Source organism: Castor canadensis, chromosome 3 (assembly GCF_047511655.1).
Source record: "Castor canadensis chromosome 3, mCasCan1.hap1v2, whole genome shotgun sequence".
Lineage (NCBI taxonomy): Eukaryota > Metazoa > Chordata > Mammalia > Rodentia > Castoridae > Castor > Castor canadensis.
The window spans coordinates 120168731-120186017 of NC_133388.1; the positions used below are offsets into that span (position 1 = coordinate 120168731).

The following is a 17287-nucleotide window of genomic DNA, read 5'->3' on the forward strand; positions in this document are numbered from 1 at the left end:
GGTAGAGAAAGCTAATATTCTCATGTTTTCAGATGAGAATGGGGCTAGGATTTGAACTCAGATTTCTTGAGACCAAAGTCAGTGATATCTTTATAACTCATGCTTTTTCCCTTCTTCCCCATGGACTTGCAGCTAACAAGTCTGCATGCCAGTGATGCAGAACTTACTAGACAACCTAACTCCTCTGCTCCTGCATGTATAGAAAGATGACACTACTGCAGTGAGTAGCAAAGCTGTAGTTTTCTTACACCACCCAAAGGAGATCTGATGACCCTTGGCTATTGAATAATCCTCCTTTTTTCTGAATTAACTTATAACAAGAATTATATTCCTAACATCATTGTTTTTAATTTGCTTGGAATGTCCAGTCATGTACCATTGAAATGGGCTCTTCACTAGAGAACTCTTCTCAGAAGTCAAGGCTGTGCTTCAATATTGCACGATGTCCCTGGTTTGTTATAATACAGCTGTGTTTACATACTAACATTATTTACCTGATCTCAGTTATCCTTAATGTTTAGTATGTGATCCAATAGCTCAGGATTAAATCTCTACACTGAATATGGAATAAGTATTTTGCCAAGCTTATGATATAGGTTCTTCTCTTACTTTGTCAACAGATCATTTGCCAAAAATGTCATATTTGAATCATGGAGAATACTCCAATGAGCTTATAGTTTCTCATCCAAAATTTTAAAGACCAACTTGGGTTACATCACAAAGTAGAGCTTTCTCTGCCTTCAGCAAAACTGTGCTATTCAAGTAAATGAAAATATATCCTGTTCTATACATATCCACAGTAGGCCATATAATTTATTAAAAATTATCCTTATCAAATAATATCCCCTGCCAAAAAAAATCTCTCTCTTTAATATAACATTTTTAACTTTGCACATCATGATCTTGCTGTCTTTTCTCTTCAGTAGTGGAAATGAAAGTTCAATAAAATTCAACTCTCTGTGCCTTCATAGGTTTATATAAACACTATTGACATTTTTAATTTTTCCATCGCCATACTCCACTCAAGTCAAGGTCACCATAATCTCTCTCCTGGGTCATTTGGTAGCTTCCAACCTGTTCTCTGGACTTCTACCCATGCCCTCTGAATAGTCCACGCAACACAGCTGTCAGAACCAGCCTTTTATCATGCAAGCCAGACCTCACTGCTCATCTCATGGAATTGGTTGGTAAGGCAAACCTCTTTCAACAGCCAAGAAGCCCTGCATGATCTGGGCTCCTCTTTGTTCTCTGCTTCCCTCATTGCCACATAGCCTGCCACACATGCTCCCCTATGGAGCCCAACAAATCTGGGAAACTCCTCTCCCAAAGTCTTGCTTCCTCAACCCTTTCAGGGCTCTGCTCTCCTTAACTTCCTTTGCTACTCTGCTATTTGAAATTTTTTATCTGCCCTTTGATTTTTAACCTTTGTTCTGTTTTATTATTTCTAATTTATTATAAAATTAACTTGTTCATCTGACTTATTTTCTCTCCTTACTTTCATATCAGCCCCATGAGAGATACCTGTCTATTTAATTCTCTCTTTGTGACACCTAGAATAGTATTGGCAAAATAGTGTTGGAAAAATAAATGAATGGTAATCATTCTTTATTCAGATCGTGGCTTAAGTAAGTATTTATTGAGTCCTTATACATAATGCTAGACACTTGGGAAGGTCAATGATAAGAACCTTTCCCAGCCCTGAAAGAAGCATACGTTTATCTTCTACCATAACATGCAATTAGGAAAAAACTGGAGACACAGAAAACTTGCTGAAGATATCTTGGACTGGTAGAAATCTTCATTTTTAAACATATCTATGACAATGTTGAAATAGTAGATAAATGATAACTTAGAGAAACTAACAGACATTAAAACATAGGTATTGATTTCTAATTCTCTTAAAACATTGCCTTTGTCCAGTTTAATGATAGAAAATTGCTAACTCAAAGGGATAATTTTAAATTCTTTAATCATAAAGCAGCTATCAAAGTAATATCATATGTGATTGATGGCAAAGAAATTCTATAAAAATGTAGTAACTTACTTGCAACCAGTGGTTCGTCTTCTGATGGTTTAAAGTAAAAGGAAACTTTTTCCAAATCAAATAGTGCAACCAGTGTATCTTCTAGCATGGCTTGTTCATCTGTCTACAAAAAAAAGAAAAACAGCACATGACACAGTATCATACAATGTGATGAAACATGTCATGATATAATGCAAAGTCAGAATAACATAGTTTCCTTTGGGCTCTATTTATATAAAAAACAATATTATCAAACACACTTGAGAATTTCCTGCTCTAAATGAAATTTAAAAGTCCCACAAAGTTAAATGTCCCTTGTGTTTTTGTTTTACCTCTTCTTCCTCTTTTATGTTTATTTATTTATTTTGTGGTACTAGGTTTGAACTCAGGGCCTTAAACTTGCTACGCAAGTGATCTACCACTTGAGCCATTCCTGCACCCTTAAGTGCTTTAGTTATTTTTAAAATCCTTTTGAAGGTGCAGAAAATGCCTTCTACCTGGAAGGGACGGACAGTCCCAAAGAATCAGCATTTTTCTGCTCTAAACGGTCTGGCCTCTGAGTGCTTCTTGCAAACCATGATGTTCCAAAAAGCTGACCAAGTGACAAGTGGCTGTGCCAGTGTTCACGCACTCGCAGACCCCAAGGCTGCAGCTTGCGTAGAGCCATTCACATCCTAGGTGGGACTTGACACAGAGGCAGAAAGACGGGGAGTTTCTTTGATTTTTTTTCCCAGAACCCTGTAGTTTTAAAAACTAATTTTCTAAGTACATTTAAGGGTTTCACAAAATTAATTCTATTTTTTTAAAGAAAGAACTGCCTCATTGTGGTTAGTTCACCTATTAGGAAATTTGGCCTTTTAAGTGTAAAGGGTTTTTAGAGCTGGAAAACTGTTGCCATTATCTCATTTTAGAATATTTTCATCACCCCAAAAGAAACACAGCATCTATTAGCATTTTCTCCTAATCTCTTTTCCCCCCAATTCTCAGCCCTATACAACCAGTATACAAATTCCAGTCTCTGGAATTTGTCTATTTATGGCTGAACAATATTGTACATTTTTTATCCAGTCAGCAGTTGAAGGACATTTGGGTTGCTTAGACATTTTAGCTATTATAAATAACCTTTTTAGTTTTTTGGAGGTACTGGAGCTTTGAACTCTGGCTCTTGTACTTGCTAGGCAGGCAGACTACCACTTCAGCCATACCCCCAGCACTCTTTTGCTCTATTTATTTTTCAGATAAGGTCAACTGGCCTCCAACAGTGATCCTCCTACCGACACATCCTATGTAACTGGGATGACAAGCATGACATATGTGTTGAGATGAGATCCTGCTAACTTTTTGCCTGACTGGCCTCAACCATGATCCTCCCAATTCCACCTCCCAAGTAGTTGGGATTACAGATGTGAGTCACACCTGGACTATCAGGAATATCATGCTGGGAATAATATCTTTGCAGAAGTCATTGCGTAAATGTAAGTTTGGGTTTCTCTTGAGTATCACCTAGGAGTGAAATTTCTGGGTGATATGGAAACCCTATGTTTAATATTTTTGAAGAAATGCCAAACTGTTTTCCAAAAGGGCTGCACTATTTTACATTCCTGTGTCCAGTTTAGTTAGATTACAGTCTCTTGTATCCTCACCAACACTTGTTGGTAGCCATGCATATGCCATGTGATTTGGTCTTTCTTTGTTGTTCAATTCATTTTCCTAAAAACTCTGGTGTTGCTCATCCTTTCACATTCTTATTGGTCGTTATTATATATTCTCTGGAAAAATATCTATTTGAATCATTTACCCACTTTTACACTGGCTTATTTGCCTTTTTATTGTCGAGTTTCAAGGGTGCTTTATCCACTTTGTACGGATGTCATTTGTTAGTTATATGATTTGCAAATATTTTCTATCCTTTGAGACTTGAAATAAAATTAATTTTAAAGTAAAAATAGCAGCACTTGAGTAGACAATGGAATTTTAAAGTAAGGAGAATAGAAGAAAATTGAAGCCTATCTATCACTCACTCATTTAATAAACACTTAGTTCCTGTCATATGTTAGGGAGTGGGCTTTATATCATCCATGATTTATATTTTATATGCAATGATTAATTTGAATTTTGTTTTTAAACATTTTTCCAGAAGTGTCTTATTTCTTTTCCTTTTTGAAGAAATAGATTTTAATTAATTATTTAACTAATTTTCTGGTTCTGAGCCTTGAACTCAAGACCTCTTGCTTGCTTGGGAAGTGATAAAAATCTTATTTCAAATTAACCAAGTAAGAAATTGATCACCCACATAGCGTGCTTTCTTTTTCAAAAGAATCTACTTCTGTTTCTTTAACATAGCCTTAACATTCCAGAATCTATGCCTGTGCACTGCAAGAATTGCCTTCCTGCCCTCAACATCACAGAAGAAAAACATCATTTTGATGTATAAACTCATATGTTAGTTTTCAATCTGTTTTTAAACAGATTGTCTGGCAGTACTGTGTGTAAATTCGTCTATGAAGCACACTCCTCCAGATTATCGTCCTTAGTGGGAGCTTGGGTTTCAGAGGCTGTCACATCAGGCCTGGGTAATGGTCAGCAGCTGGTATAGACCCTCTTTCTTTTGATGACCTTTGTCAGTGCTTAGGGATCCAAAAATTAGTAGCAGATGGAGGTTTTCTCAGTGACTGGCAGTCACAGACAAGAGATAATCAGGAAAGATGGAATAAATCCTACAAACCAGTTAAAATTTGAAGAACCATGGAAAACTACATCCACTTAAAGTAGCTGAATAACTGTAGAAATGACAATGGAATAACTGAATAATGAAAATGAAAATAACTGAATAATAAGAATGAAAATGCATAAGCTGAATAACTATAGAAATGAAATGGCCTGCCACTTTATATTATGAGCATGTGACAATTGATGGAGACAGAGGGAGTCATGAGAGTCCTTACCAAGTTTGGCGACAGTAGAGACTGAAAGTGAAAAAGAACACCTGCATTCGCTATCTGGTCTAACCACCTTCTGCTGGCCTCCCAGGTTTCCATCTCATTCTCCTTGCTGTTGTCGAACATCTGGTTCAAGGCCGCCATGAGCTGCTCTGAGAAGGCACAGACGGTAGCCACGAGACTTTGGCAGAAAACCATGTCTCTCCGGAGCTGTGTTTCACTGTCTATAATTGAAAAGAACACAAAGACAGCTTTTAAAAATGTCATGGATGGAGAAGACCAATTCACTAACCATTTACAGCTGCTGGTACTTCATCTCCTCGCCACACTCATGCCAAGTGGGAGACGTGAATATGAGGCCTACAAATGCACACACACACATTTTAGCAAATACGCCTTTCCTCAAACACTAAGCACCACGAACACTAGCAGTTAAAATAATTTTCCTTAATTGATATTGTGACTCTTCTGCAATCATTAAATTGTTTCACGAGATCTGAAAGAAAAATAAGGTTTCATTTGCTTTTATTTTCAAACCGATGAAATATAATTCGATTCTGTTTCAAAGTCCAGCTTTTTAGTTTATGCTGACAAATTAAATACAGTTGGCTATTGGAAAAATAACCACCTACCACACCTACCCAATTGTTAATGTGCAATGCACATGGAGAAAGAGCACTTGCTGTCCAAGTGTTTGTAATAACAAGCACATCTGTAGACTCTAAATTGAGTTACTTGATTTCACAAGCAATGAACATGTCCACATTTACAGGAATAAGAGTTCCTATATTTCTTTGATGTAAGTAATCGTTTTATAGGTTTAACATAAATTGATTTTCATGTTTACTAGAAGTCTTATCCTGCAGTTGACTGGATTTTCTAGGTGAGCCACTTTGAAGATATGTTTGCCTTATGAATTGCCATTCTTGAGCCTGTAATAAAAAGAGCTAACACTCCTTGTTCACTTCTTTGTGTGTCTAGATATATGCAAACTACAAAAATGACATAAAAACCAAGCTGCATATTCTGCACATAGAAAAATCACATGTACTAGAAAAGCATGGGGAAAATAATCTCCTCCCAAAAGTATACTGGGTATTTTGCAGGCTTATAGAACTTTCTGAAATGAAGAAGCATTGTCAGTATTAGTGTATAACATTAAGAGAAATGTTGTCTTCATTCAGTGTTGAGATCCTGTTTCACTGACAAAGACCCACAATTATTCAGGTGTTTACCAAGAACATTGAACATTCATTTCTAATAACCATCAAAAGCATGCATTCACATATTGCAGTGGGTGAGTGCTAGTTTCACTATTAGTAACACCTTTTCTTGAAATTGTGTTAAGAAAATACATTATATATTAAAGATAATTAATTTGTATTAAAATGCCCATTTTTTAGGTTCAGCTATGAAGTTACTGCTTTGGTAGGTCAAAATGGTTGAATGTGTCAATTCCATGTGATTCAACTTACTAATTTGACCAACATGTGTTAGCCATTTCCCACAAGTAGTTCCATTCCATGCATCCCATGCTACTAGATGGGAAAGGTTATTTTCTAGGTAACTGTAAACATCTGAACTGGGAACAAGTTTTCCCCCATTCTCAATTATGAAAATACTAAAATATCATTTTGTTGTGCACAATTTCTAACAGAGTAAGTATTCAACAAATGTTTACATGCATGAGTGAATGAAAATAACAACAAAAGGAACAAATAAATAAAGTGAAAATTTATGATTCATTCCCTGGTTTCCCAAAACCTTTGGATTCCTTTGAGTTTACACGTGAGCTCAAATATGCAGCTGATAAGCTGAGGTCTACGACAGAAACTAAACAAGTACAAATGGTCCTGTATCTTTCTTTTCTGTTTTTCAGTTGTCCTAATGTGAAGCAGAAAACCTAGGTTAACTTATAAAAATACTTAGGTAGCTTTGGCAGGAATACTCCCACATATAACCTGAGAATAACTTAAAAAAATCAAATTAGAAAGAAATTGCTGATATCAAGTGTGGAAAGCAAAACTGCAGCAAAGGAAGATCCCAACTCCATTGTAAGGTTGGTAGACATCACAAGGGTAAACTTTGCCTCCAGTAGAAATAATTACTTCCAAATGGCTTTTGAGAAGAAATTCTCAAATTTATTCTTTTTTTAATCTTAAAAGAATACTTAGATGTTTAATCTATTCTCTGCTACTATCTTTATGTATTTAAGCAAAAAATTGAGATTTTCATTCAACCTCATCAAATCAGACTTGATCACTATTAACACACATTAGTCTTTCCATCCTGCAAAGCCTGTTGATAACTCCATCACACGAGGGTTGTACCCATTCATTACTGTGACTCTAGCAGCGTATGCCATATAGAAATTAAATCTTACATCAATTACTGGAGGTATGAAGTCCCAGTTAGGACCTCGGCCATGTCTTTACTAACAAGAGTGACAAAGAGGTAGATATGCAAGGTGCCTTGGACCACAATGTCATTTAATTTTTTTCCTTTTTTATTAGCATATATTAATTATACTAAATTGTGGGTTTCATTATGACACATTCACACATGTATATAATGTACTTTGGTCATATTTACCACCCCATTACCCTCTCTTGTTCCCCATTCTGCCATTTAAATTACAAACCAACAGATTTTCTAATGAGATACTTAATAAATGCTTATTACTCACAAGGTGATATTCTATTAGCACATTCCTATTTACAGCACAGCAGATGACTTATTTATATAGACTTTAAGATGTTAGTTGTATATCAAGAGCTTTTCAAATAACTATTTACAAGTGATCATTTCACAGTGAATGCAAATTTAGAAAACACAGTAACAAAAAGGGATCATGGCAACATATCCCCAGTTTATATTTACAGGTTTTCAGTGTATCACTTTCCTCCATTTATCCCACAATCCAGCAACAAGACTGGGAGATTATAATAAAACAATGAACTATGGGGTACACAGAGCGACATGAGTTAAGCTAATTGATTTTCGGGGCATGTAATGTTTCAACTACCCATCTTAAACCACATGAGCATAGTTTTTGGATCCCAAAACGTAAGCTGGGGTTCATTCCTACTTCTTAGGTTTATGGGAAAGATAAATGAGATAGAAAACATTTAAAGCACTCAACAAAGTGACATCGGTAGACTTATCATCGAGATTCCTCTTTGCTCTAGCATCCAGCGGCGTATGGTAAATGGGAGCTTAATATTATTGCTGAATGGAAAAGAACAACATGATGAAGAAATGAACCAAAATCTACTAGCTCCCAGAAAAACATCCTGTCATTTCCTTTTAATAACACAGCCACTCAAAATTCACTAGTGTCTACCCTTCACTGAAGCTCTTCTCACTCCCCATTTTTATCAAGAAGAACTTCAGCAAGAATCCTAATATCTGCTTCCAGCTTCTAGCAAGAGCAGAAAAAGAGGGAGCTCTGGGTTTTTGTGATAGCTTGTTCATTATTTTTACAGAACAAAATATTTCCTGTTGTGGGAATATACTTAAAACAAATGGTTTCTATACTTATCAAAAGCTTCAGATTCATTTTATAGCATTTAAGTATCTACTAAATGTATCTATAAATATCTAAAAAATACTGACATAATATCATTTTAGCTATTTAAAATTTCAAGTTCTATAACTACCCAGCTGATCAAAAAAGAATGAGATGGTTTCTAGATACATATAACTAACCCCAGGCATTGTTCTGGCATAAAAATTGCAGGGAAAAGAAAGTAAAACAAGTTAAGAAACAAAGCAAAAGAACTTAAAAGAAAAAAAAAGGTAAGAAGGAAAAGAGGTTAAGAAGAGTTACTTAGCAAATGCAGTCCACCCTTTTCAAATGAAAAACCTAATTTCACAGCCCAAACTATGAAGTAATGTGGCTACTCTTTAGATACCATCCTATATATGTAAGAAGAAAAGAGAGTGAGAAAATAAGGTAGGAAAAAGGATACCCTTGGGAAGAATGGAAAAATTAAAATGAAATCAAAATGAGCCATTAGAATATTAATGATAAAGCTACAAATTCTAGAATCACTTCTGGAATTGGCAAAACTAAGTTTGAATTTCAAAATTGCTATCTACTATTTTACTCACTTATGCAATAAAGGCATAATTTTCCTTATTCTCGTAATGCTCAAAAATGTGTTAAATGAATATAATTCACTAGACTATCAGAATATCAGTTCTTTACTTTTAAAGCTGTAGAAAAAAACCAATATTCTCACACAGTGGTTCTGACGACGTAATAAAATCCATGAAAAGGAAGTCTGTGAAGTATGTTATTAGCAAAGTCCAAAAATGTAAGATTCTTGTTAGTATTATTAGCAGTCGTCAAAGAACAAAACAAAACCCAACCAACCAAAAGAAAAGTGCTTTTGGTCAACTTGGTTTATTTATTCATTTATAACTGAAAAGTTCCAAGTGTGGCAGACGATTCAGTGGTCCCAAATTCTTCCATGCCCTCCCCACACACACACATATGCACACTCATGCCCTTGTGAGTCCTCCCATCAGAAGCAGCGTCCCAGGCTGGATGGGATGGCGTATGCTTACAATCTCAGCTAATTGGGATGCTGATGCAAGAGGCTTGCTTGACACCAAGAGTAAAGAGCAGCCTAGGCAACCTGGGGACACCCTCTCTCTTAAAAGACAAAACAAAACAAACAAAAATGAAACCCAGCAGAGTTCCTGCCTCTGCCCTTGCATCTGAGTCTACCAGTGGCCAACAGAAGAAGCTGAGCTTTTGTAAGCTCCTGCTGTCTTCTTAGAACCCTGCAAGTCTAGCACTTGAGCAAGACCACCTTGCTCTCATGGATGGTGCCAGTCATGTGGCCAGTCAGCCATTACTGATGATCAGACAGACACAGTGCCTGCCTCAATGAGGTTAACGCTTATCATCTGTAAGGTCGAGGTTCATCAAATATTTCATTTTCCTTTAGTATCGCTTTCCATTGCTAATTTTTTGAGCTCCTACTAAGTGTATTTTAATACGAGTAAGGTCTGCAAAGTGTTGACATAGATCTTGTTCACAAACAAGTTAGACATTGTTTCACAATAAATCCTGTTTGCACAATTCACTTTACCATAACCTGCTCTTTTACTTTGGGAGGGTGGGTACAGCTCACTATCACTATGTAGCCCAGATTAGCATTTAACTCTCAGTTCTCTTGCTTCTGCTCCCCAAATGTGCTGGGTATATAGATGTTACCACCTAGCTGGGCTTCTTTCTCCTGTTTAATTATATTTTTAAAAATATGTTTATATAGCTTTCATGTTTTTACCTACAATAAAAAAATGAGCATATCCTTTTGAGTTTTATGTAAAACTATATAAGTACTGTTAAAAATATTTCCAAGGCTTTAGAGAAGACAGGGATTATATTTCCATTTATCTTTGTAAATGGTTGATGGCACTGTCTTCCTATTATAAGACTTCCTGGAACACAATCACTTCAAAAAGTAAAATAATGTAAAATGTTACCTGAATATTCAAGGAGAGCCAAGAGTATCCGACATTTTACCTCTGCAGAGAAACAAAACACATCAGTTATTCACTCTTTTTCTGCTATAAATGTCAAATTTTAACTGCGTAGTAAAAAATAAGGACAGTTTTAATGTATTAAGTAATACAAATCTCATTTACTCAACACATTAGTCTTATTCATCTAATTAGGTAAATCCTATCCACTATGCAAGATCCTGAGATGTCTCCAGTTCCGAATCACATGAATAGATGGAGCACCATTCAAATCCTGCCAACTTTGTGGGTCATCCTTAGCTATTCTTGCCTTCATGGTGTTCTCTAACTATAACTATTGTAGTCATGTCAATAAACTATCAAAACAATGTTTGCTACTGTTATTGAAATTTTTAAAGAAGAAAATCTATGTATCTATTATTCTTGCCATGCCACCTCAACACAGGGCCAATCATAGATAGTAGACAAGTATGGATTAAGTTCATAGTCATTGCTATGTGTCCAATGACTTATATGTCCTTCTTCTTCCAAATGACGATAAATAGTTCATTTGCAATAAGTAAAATTTAGAATTTTTGGAGTTCCTTCTAAGTGCCCAAGATTATCAAGTATAAAGTAAGTTAAGATGCATCCTATTCTAGACAAGCTTGTAGTAGACAAGCTATTAGAATAGCATCCTATTCTAGACAAGCTTGTAATTCTGTCAGAGAGACAGAATTAACCAATCAGAAATACAGGAAATACTTCAAAGGGCATTAAATTTTATAGGCAAGACTAGAAGAAAAATAATATTTCAGAGGCAGGCAAAATAGGTACAGTGTGGAGGGGTACAAATGGGAGGAGGGAGGGTGAAGGAAGGAGATTAAGGTGAGGGCATATGGTTGATGGACTTCATATACCTATATGAAACAGAACAAAGAAACCTCTTGCAATTGCTTTAAGTGGAGCAGGGAAGGGGTTGAGAGAGAGAGAAAGATGATGAGGGTGATGTAACTAACGTACAATATAAGGCTAATCAGAATTGTCATTACGAATCCCCTCCTGTATAATTAATATATCATAATAAATTTTAAAAAAAGATTTCAGAAGCACTGAATTAAGAGTCTGAAACCTGATCTGTTCTATTCTAGCATTATGGCATTAGAAAATGGTTAAATTACTTTGAGTATCAACTGGCTCATTCATTAGTAATCATAACATATACCTTAACTATTTTACAGACTTGTCAAGAAAAAAATGAGACTACATAGTAAAAGTCTTTAACATTGTTTAAGGTTCTGTATACACTTGAAGACTGTTATTATTCTAATCTAGACCTAGTTGAAGCTAGAATTCTAAGATTAGAAAATACTTCCTAAAACTTTTCACATTTAGACTATCAGGGGAAGAGGTACCTATGCTAAGAGTGGGAACTTAGTAGGAATTTAGTAATGAATGAATAACAAATATGCAACAAGCTAGCATAAAGAGATTTTATTGTATCATCAAGGACCTGAGACTGGAGTATGGGTAGAAAGCACCACCGAAAAAATGAACATCAGGCTGATCTAACAAAAAAATTATGCAGTGTTCTGGAACAGAGTGCTGACTCTATGAACGTGATATTTTAAGAAAATAAACCTGGTAACGGTATATATGAATCAGGAGAGATGAGTCAGAGAAAACCATCAGCATTACTAAAGTATAATAAAAGGGGAAAAGTGAAGAGATATTCATTAGGATATTGACACAAATGCAGAGAAAAGGCAAAAAGAAAAAAAAGTAGGTTGCTGTAAAATACGGGAGATTATGAAAAGAGCACAATTTTTGTAGGGAGCAAAGAGTTGAAAATGTGTTGACTAACAGACATTCGAATTTAAGAAGATGATGAGTTACTCAAATAACAATGTCTTCACTCAGCCCATAACCTAGCTGAGAGATTAAGCAGGAGCCAGGCACCATCTCTCAGAGACACCTTACAATCAATCGGCACCCCATTGAATCTGCTACCTTTTCTGCTCTCTTCTCACCCCAATTTAGCAAACTGGATGGATGAGTATATAAGGACATAACTTTTGAGTGGCACTGTAACAATCCTTCTTAAATAATCCCCATAGAACTGAATGTTTGGATATCATATTTGGTATATATTTGATGGGCTGTTTTTTTAATAAGAGATGTGGAAACATAAGCAATGGAGCCATCCCATCTACATACTTTAACTGTGGCATTCCAGCCAGGTGCCAGTACATTATGTTAAATTTGCAGCCAAGACCTCACCGTCTATTAAATCATTCCCAATATAAAGGCAATTTGGACAGTAGAATGAAAATGCCTTTAAATTGAATAGGACAAAGTTGTGCTGAGCCCACGAGGTTAGTTGAGGGCAGTTCCACATAACAATTCATTTCAAGGATTCCAAAGCTGGCTTTTCCATACCACACGTCTGTGTGGACAGAGTACCAGGAAACGGCAGCTTGCTTTCTGCCTTGGATTGTCCACTGGACTGGGGCAGAGATGGTAAATTAGTCATTTTAAAGACTCATTTCACATGATGACAATCAGAATTCTCATACAAAGTGCAACTGCATCTCATTGAAACTCAGAATGAGGGATGAAACTTTAAACTCTGCAAAAAGCCCTCACCACATTGAGCCTAAAACTCTCAGCACAGACAGCAGTACTAAACCGGCTACTGAGTTCCCATGACCAAGAGCGCCACCAATATTCATTCACAGCATATACAAATAATCAATCAAATGATAGTTACCATCTCTGTGGCTGCTAATTGAGATCTGAGCTATCAAGAGAATAAAAGCAGAACTTTAGGTAAAAATGTAACATTCTTAAAATGAGCACCTTTTTAAAAATTAAGCTTTCTATGCTACCTTAGAAATATATATGTTAAAGGAGAAATTCTTCTTTAAAAACCTACAAAAAAGTTGTTTTTTTCTTTTGCAAGGACTTAGTGCTTGCTAGACAAGCACTCTACTGCTTGAGCAACGCCCCCAGCCCTTTTTCCTTTTGTTTGTTTTTCAGATAGGGTCTTATACTTTTCCCCAGTGATCCTCTTACCTCTGCTTCCCAAATACTTGTGATTACAGATGTGTACCACCATTCCCACCTTGCTTTTAAGTTTGGGTCTTGATGACTTTTTTTTGCCTGAAATAGCCTCAAACTACAATCCTCCTATCTTCTGAGAAGCTAGGATTACAGGCATGAGCTATCACACCCAGTTTGAAAAATGTTTAAAGAATTTCTCATTCCTAATCAGTATTGCACTAACTCTAAAAGCAAACATAATTAAATTAATCACTTCTTATCATTAACAAGAAAAACTCAAAAGATCTTAAGAACTACTACAGATTTACAACTTCTTGGAGTGTTAAGATACTGACAACTATTGTGAGAAAATGTGCCTTCTCTTCAGTGGAATATATGCTTCCATTCCCTAAATTTAGCTGTGGTTTAAAATACATTTAACATTTCTACTATTTTTTTTTTGGTGGTACTGGGGCTTGAACTCAGGGCCTACATCTTGAGCCACTCCACCAGCCCTTTTTTTCTGATGGGTTTTTTTTCCAGATAGGGTCTTGTCAACTATTTGCCCAGGCTGGCTTTGAACCTCAATTCTCCTGATTTCTGCCTCCCGAGTAGCTAAGATTACATGCGAAGCCACAGGCACCTGGCTCTATTCTTTATATGGGAGATTTTTAATTCATACTTTTCACTGAATGTGATGTCAAGAAGGACCACAGATAACTATGATATTAAGCTTTAAAATAAAAATACAGCCAACAAACACAGTTGTGAAGAATAAAACATTTCATCTCACAAAAAAACTGCTGTGATTGATTTGAGGAAGTGGTTCACATCAATCCAAATGTCTCTCTGATCTCAAAAAATATCTAAGCTGCTGTGTTTGAGTCTATTTCTGTGCAGAAGGCTTAGTAATCATAAGATGTTTAAGCCACTCTATTATTTAGTAAATAAGAAAACTAAGGTGTGTCACTGGCTTAGGCTCTATCAAATATGAGGAGTCAGTGAAATATGTAACTCCTTCTAATTTGCCCTAAAAACTTTAGTGGCCAGAGTTAGTCTGGAACCATGCTGGACACTATTTATCATATCTAGCAAGCATAAAAGCGCACACACAGGTATGATAATCATTGTACATGCTTCTCAACTTTAGCAATATCAACATTTGAGGCCAAATAATTCTTTGCCGTGATGGGCTGTCCTGTACATTGTAGACTGCTGAGTAGAGTCCCTGGCCTCTCCTCACTGGATGCCAGCCTCATGCTCACAACTGTGAAAACCAAAAACATCTCCAGACATTGTAAAACACTAGCCTCATCACTGGGAAGAGAACTGCTTGAATTGGACAATCTTAAAATTAGAAAAATTTCTAATTTTATGTTTTCCATCATAACCTTTTTGAAAACTCTCAGCTATTTTTCCTTAATAACTCTGACCCCAAACAGCACACATCAGTGGAGTTTTCTTCACATTTTAAACCTCAAATTTAGGGATGGTACCAATTACAGGATATCATGTGAGTGACGTTATGGTGATTACTGTTCATCAACTGAGACAAACGCTCTTGAGAGAGAAACTTAAAAGGCTAATCACGCAACCTGTGTTATTATTTTGATTCTCACACAGACTCGCAAGTGGTGTTTTTAGACTTCATGTAAAATTCAGCTTCATGCCCTTTGTGAATCCTTTAGAATTTTTTCCTGATATTGTTTCAAATTATAAAATATTCTCTCCATGCTCCCTTTTCCTTTCTGTGAATGAGCCTCATTCTATTCATTCAGAATATCCTCCAGACTATACTCTACAATGTTCAGATATCCAGTACACAAGGTTCTGCAGTCTTATTCCTTCCTTCTTTCCCTTCTCCTTCCTCCCATGTCATTCCTTTTATTTTCTTTACAATATGAAACACTGCACAAAGTAATGACGCATTACTGGACTTTTGGGTTTAACGGGTTTTTAAATGTTTATTGCTGATATCATGCAATGTTCTTTGCTTTTCATGCTGACCTTCGACAAATTTTCTGATGTTCTGAGCAAGAGCCCGGACGCTGCTGGGAAGATTCCAAGGGTCTTGCTTGATGTGAAGTCTTAACCTTTTTGGACAACTCAGCTTTGCTTCCATTTCCTGTTGGAATTCTAAATAAACACACACACACACACAAAAAAAAAAACCAAAAACAAAAACAATTCCAAAATAGCCCCAGAGTCTTCAGAATTGTGTCTCTTTTATCATTCTCACTCTAGAATAATATCACAAAGGCAATTTCTTTAACTAAACCACAGCAGAAAGTTGATTATATCTGAAGTCAAAAATCTTAATGTTATCTTCTTACAAATGTTTCAACAAAGAAGCGTATTCTAACCAGGCTTGAGAATGGGTAGCTTTACCTCCCATTCTGTTGCATGCTCTTTTTGCCAATTCACATTTGCGAGGCCCTGTTGCCACCAGCCGGGATTTAACCAGGTAATCATACTTACTTGCAGAAAAGCAACTTAATAGTGACCTATCTTAAACTAACATACTTTGTTTGACCTGGCCTCTACAGGCTGTAAACATTTCAAATTTCTAAAGAAACATAAGGAGTTTATAGTGACATTAAAAAAAAAACTGTAGTAATTTTAACATTCATAAACTTATCAAAATAGAAGTAATATTTGTGAATTATGAAACGTGAGCAACCACAAATTTTCTTCTTATCTGCTATTTTGCTTCATGACTCTAGTGTCGATGGCCTTTTGTTTTCTGATATCATCTAATAGTTATTTTTTGAACATTACCTTGTAACCCTCGGCCTGGTGTGAAATACTTGGTTTGCTCAAAGGCCCTCAAGACAGCTTGTCCTTTTAGGAGATTGGTAATTGAATCCACCTTCAATAAGAGATTTCTGAGAGTTACACACTTCTCATAATATATATTCCTAAGAGTAAATCTTCTAAAATATTTTTCATAAGGAAACAATTATTTTTAAAGCCCCACTGTGCTTCTGAAGTCTGTCTTTTAATAAAATATTGTAATCAACACACTTGCTTATGTGATCATATATGCAATGACATTTCTCATTAGCTTACCATATATTAATACGAAATAAAAAACTTACTTCATGAAAGAAAGTGAAAGTTCCAGAGTTAAAAAAAAATCCCTAAAAGTTACTGGAACCTTTTACAAAGTGGTAAAAGCTTCTATACTCCAAATTTTGATTATGACTATAAAATTCTTTATAATGCAAAACATGAAATGAACATCAAAATTATCTTGTTCTTTTTGAACTCAGGAATAATGTTCAGCTAGAAATGTCAAAGTATTCACAAAAAAGCTCAAAATCATCAAAAGGACGAGTCTATTTAATTTTCCAAAGAGTAGAAAGTACTTGATATTCACAACAGTACTTTCAGTTAGTTGCTGAAAGAAGGGAGGGACAGGTTAAATCCTTTCCATTCTACCTCCAAGCTTTTTCTTAATCACATCTGAGAGCTTTCTGACATTAAAGCATGGTGAAAAGACCCACAAATGCCCCTCATACCTGGCTGAAAAGATGCTCCAGGCAACTGTGTATCTTGTCCTGTTTATCTCGAGAAATGTGAACACTCAGGGGAAACTCATCACCTAGGTGAAAAAAACAAAACCCCACAAATCGTTATCTCATGTTCAGCATCCTAAAGTATTTCCATATTAGAACAAACTTGAAAATTAAACACTAGCTCTTATTCTACATCAGTTCTCATGTTTGGAAAAGCAATTCTGAAAGGGTCAGTCCTTCTGAAACAGGTGAAAGCAGAGTGCCTCAAAGACAGGATCCCGAACCAGCTC

The 17287-nt window shown here is 35.9% G+C and overlaps 1 protein-coding gene across 1 annotated transcript in view; it reads right to left on the reverse strand.

Annotated features, from left to right (window-relative positions):
- Positions 1 to 17287, reverse strand: part of Prex2 (phosphatidylinositol-3,4,5-trisphosphate dependent Rac exchange factor 2) — a 288123-nt gene that overhangs the window by 93032 nt on the left and 177804 nt on the right. Inside the window, exons 28-33 of the mRNA XM_074068562.1 lie at positions 17001 to 17083; positions 16258 to 16348; positions 15487 to 15615; positions 10462 to 10503; positions 4969 to 5186; positions 2045 to 2147 (exon numbers count right to left, since the gene is read on the reverse strand). Coding sequence (XP_073924663.1) covers positions 2045 to 2147; positions 4969 to 5186; positions 10462 to 10503; positions 15487 to 15615; positions 16258 to 16348; positions 17001 to 17083 — 666 coding nt within the window. The remainder of the gene's footprint in view (positions 1 to 2044; positions 2148 to 4968; positions 5187 to 10461; positions 10504 to 15486; positions 15616 to 16257; positions 16349 to 17000; positions 17084 to 17287) is intronic.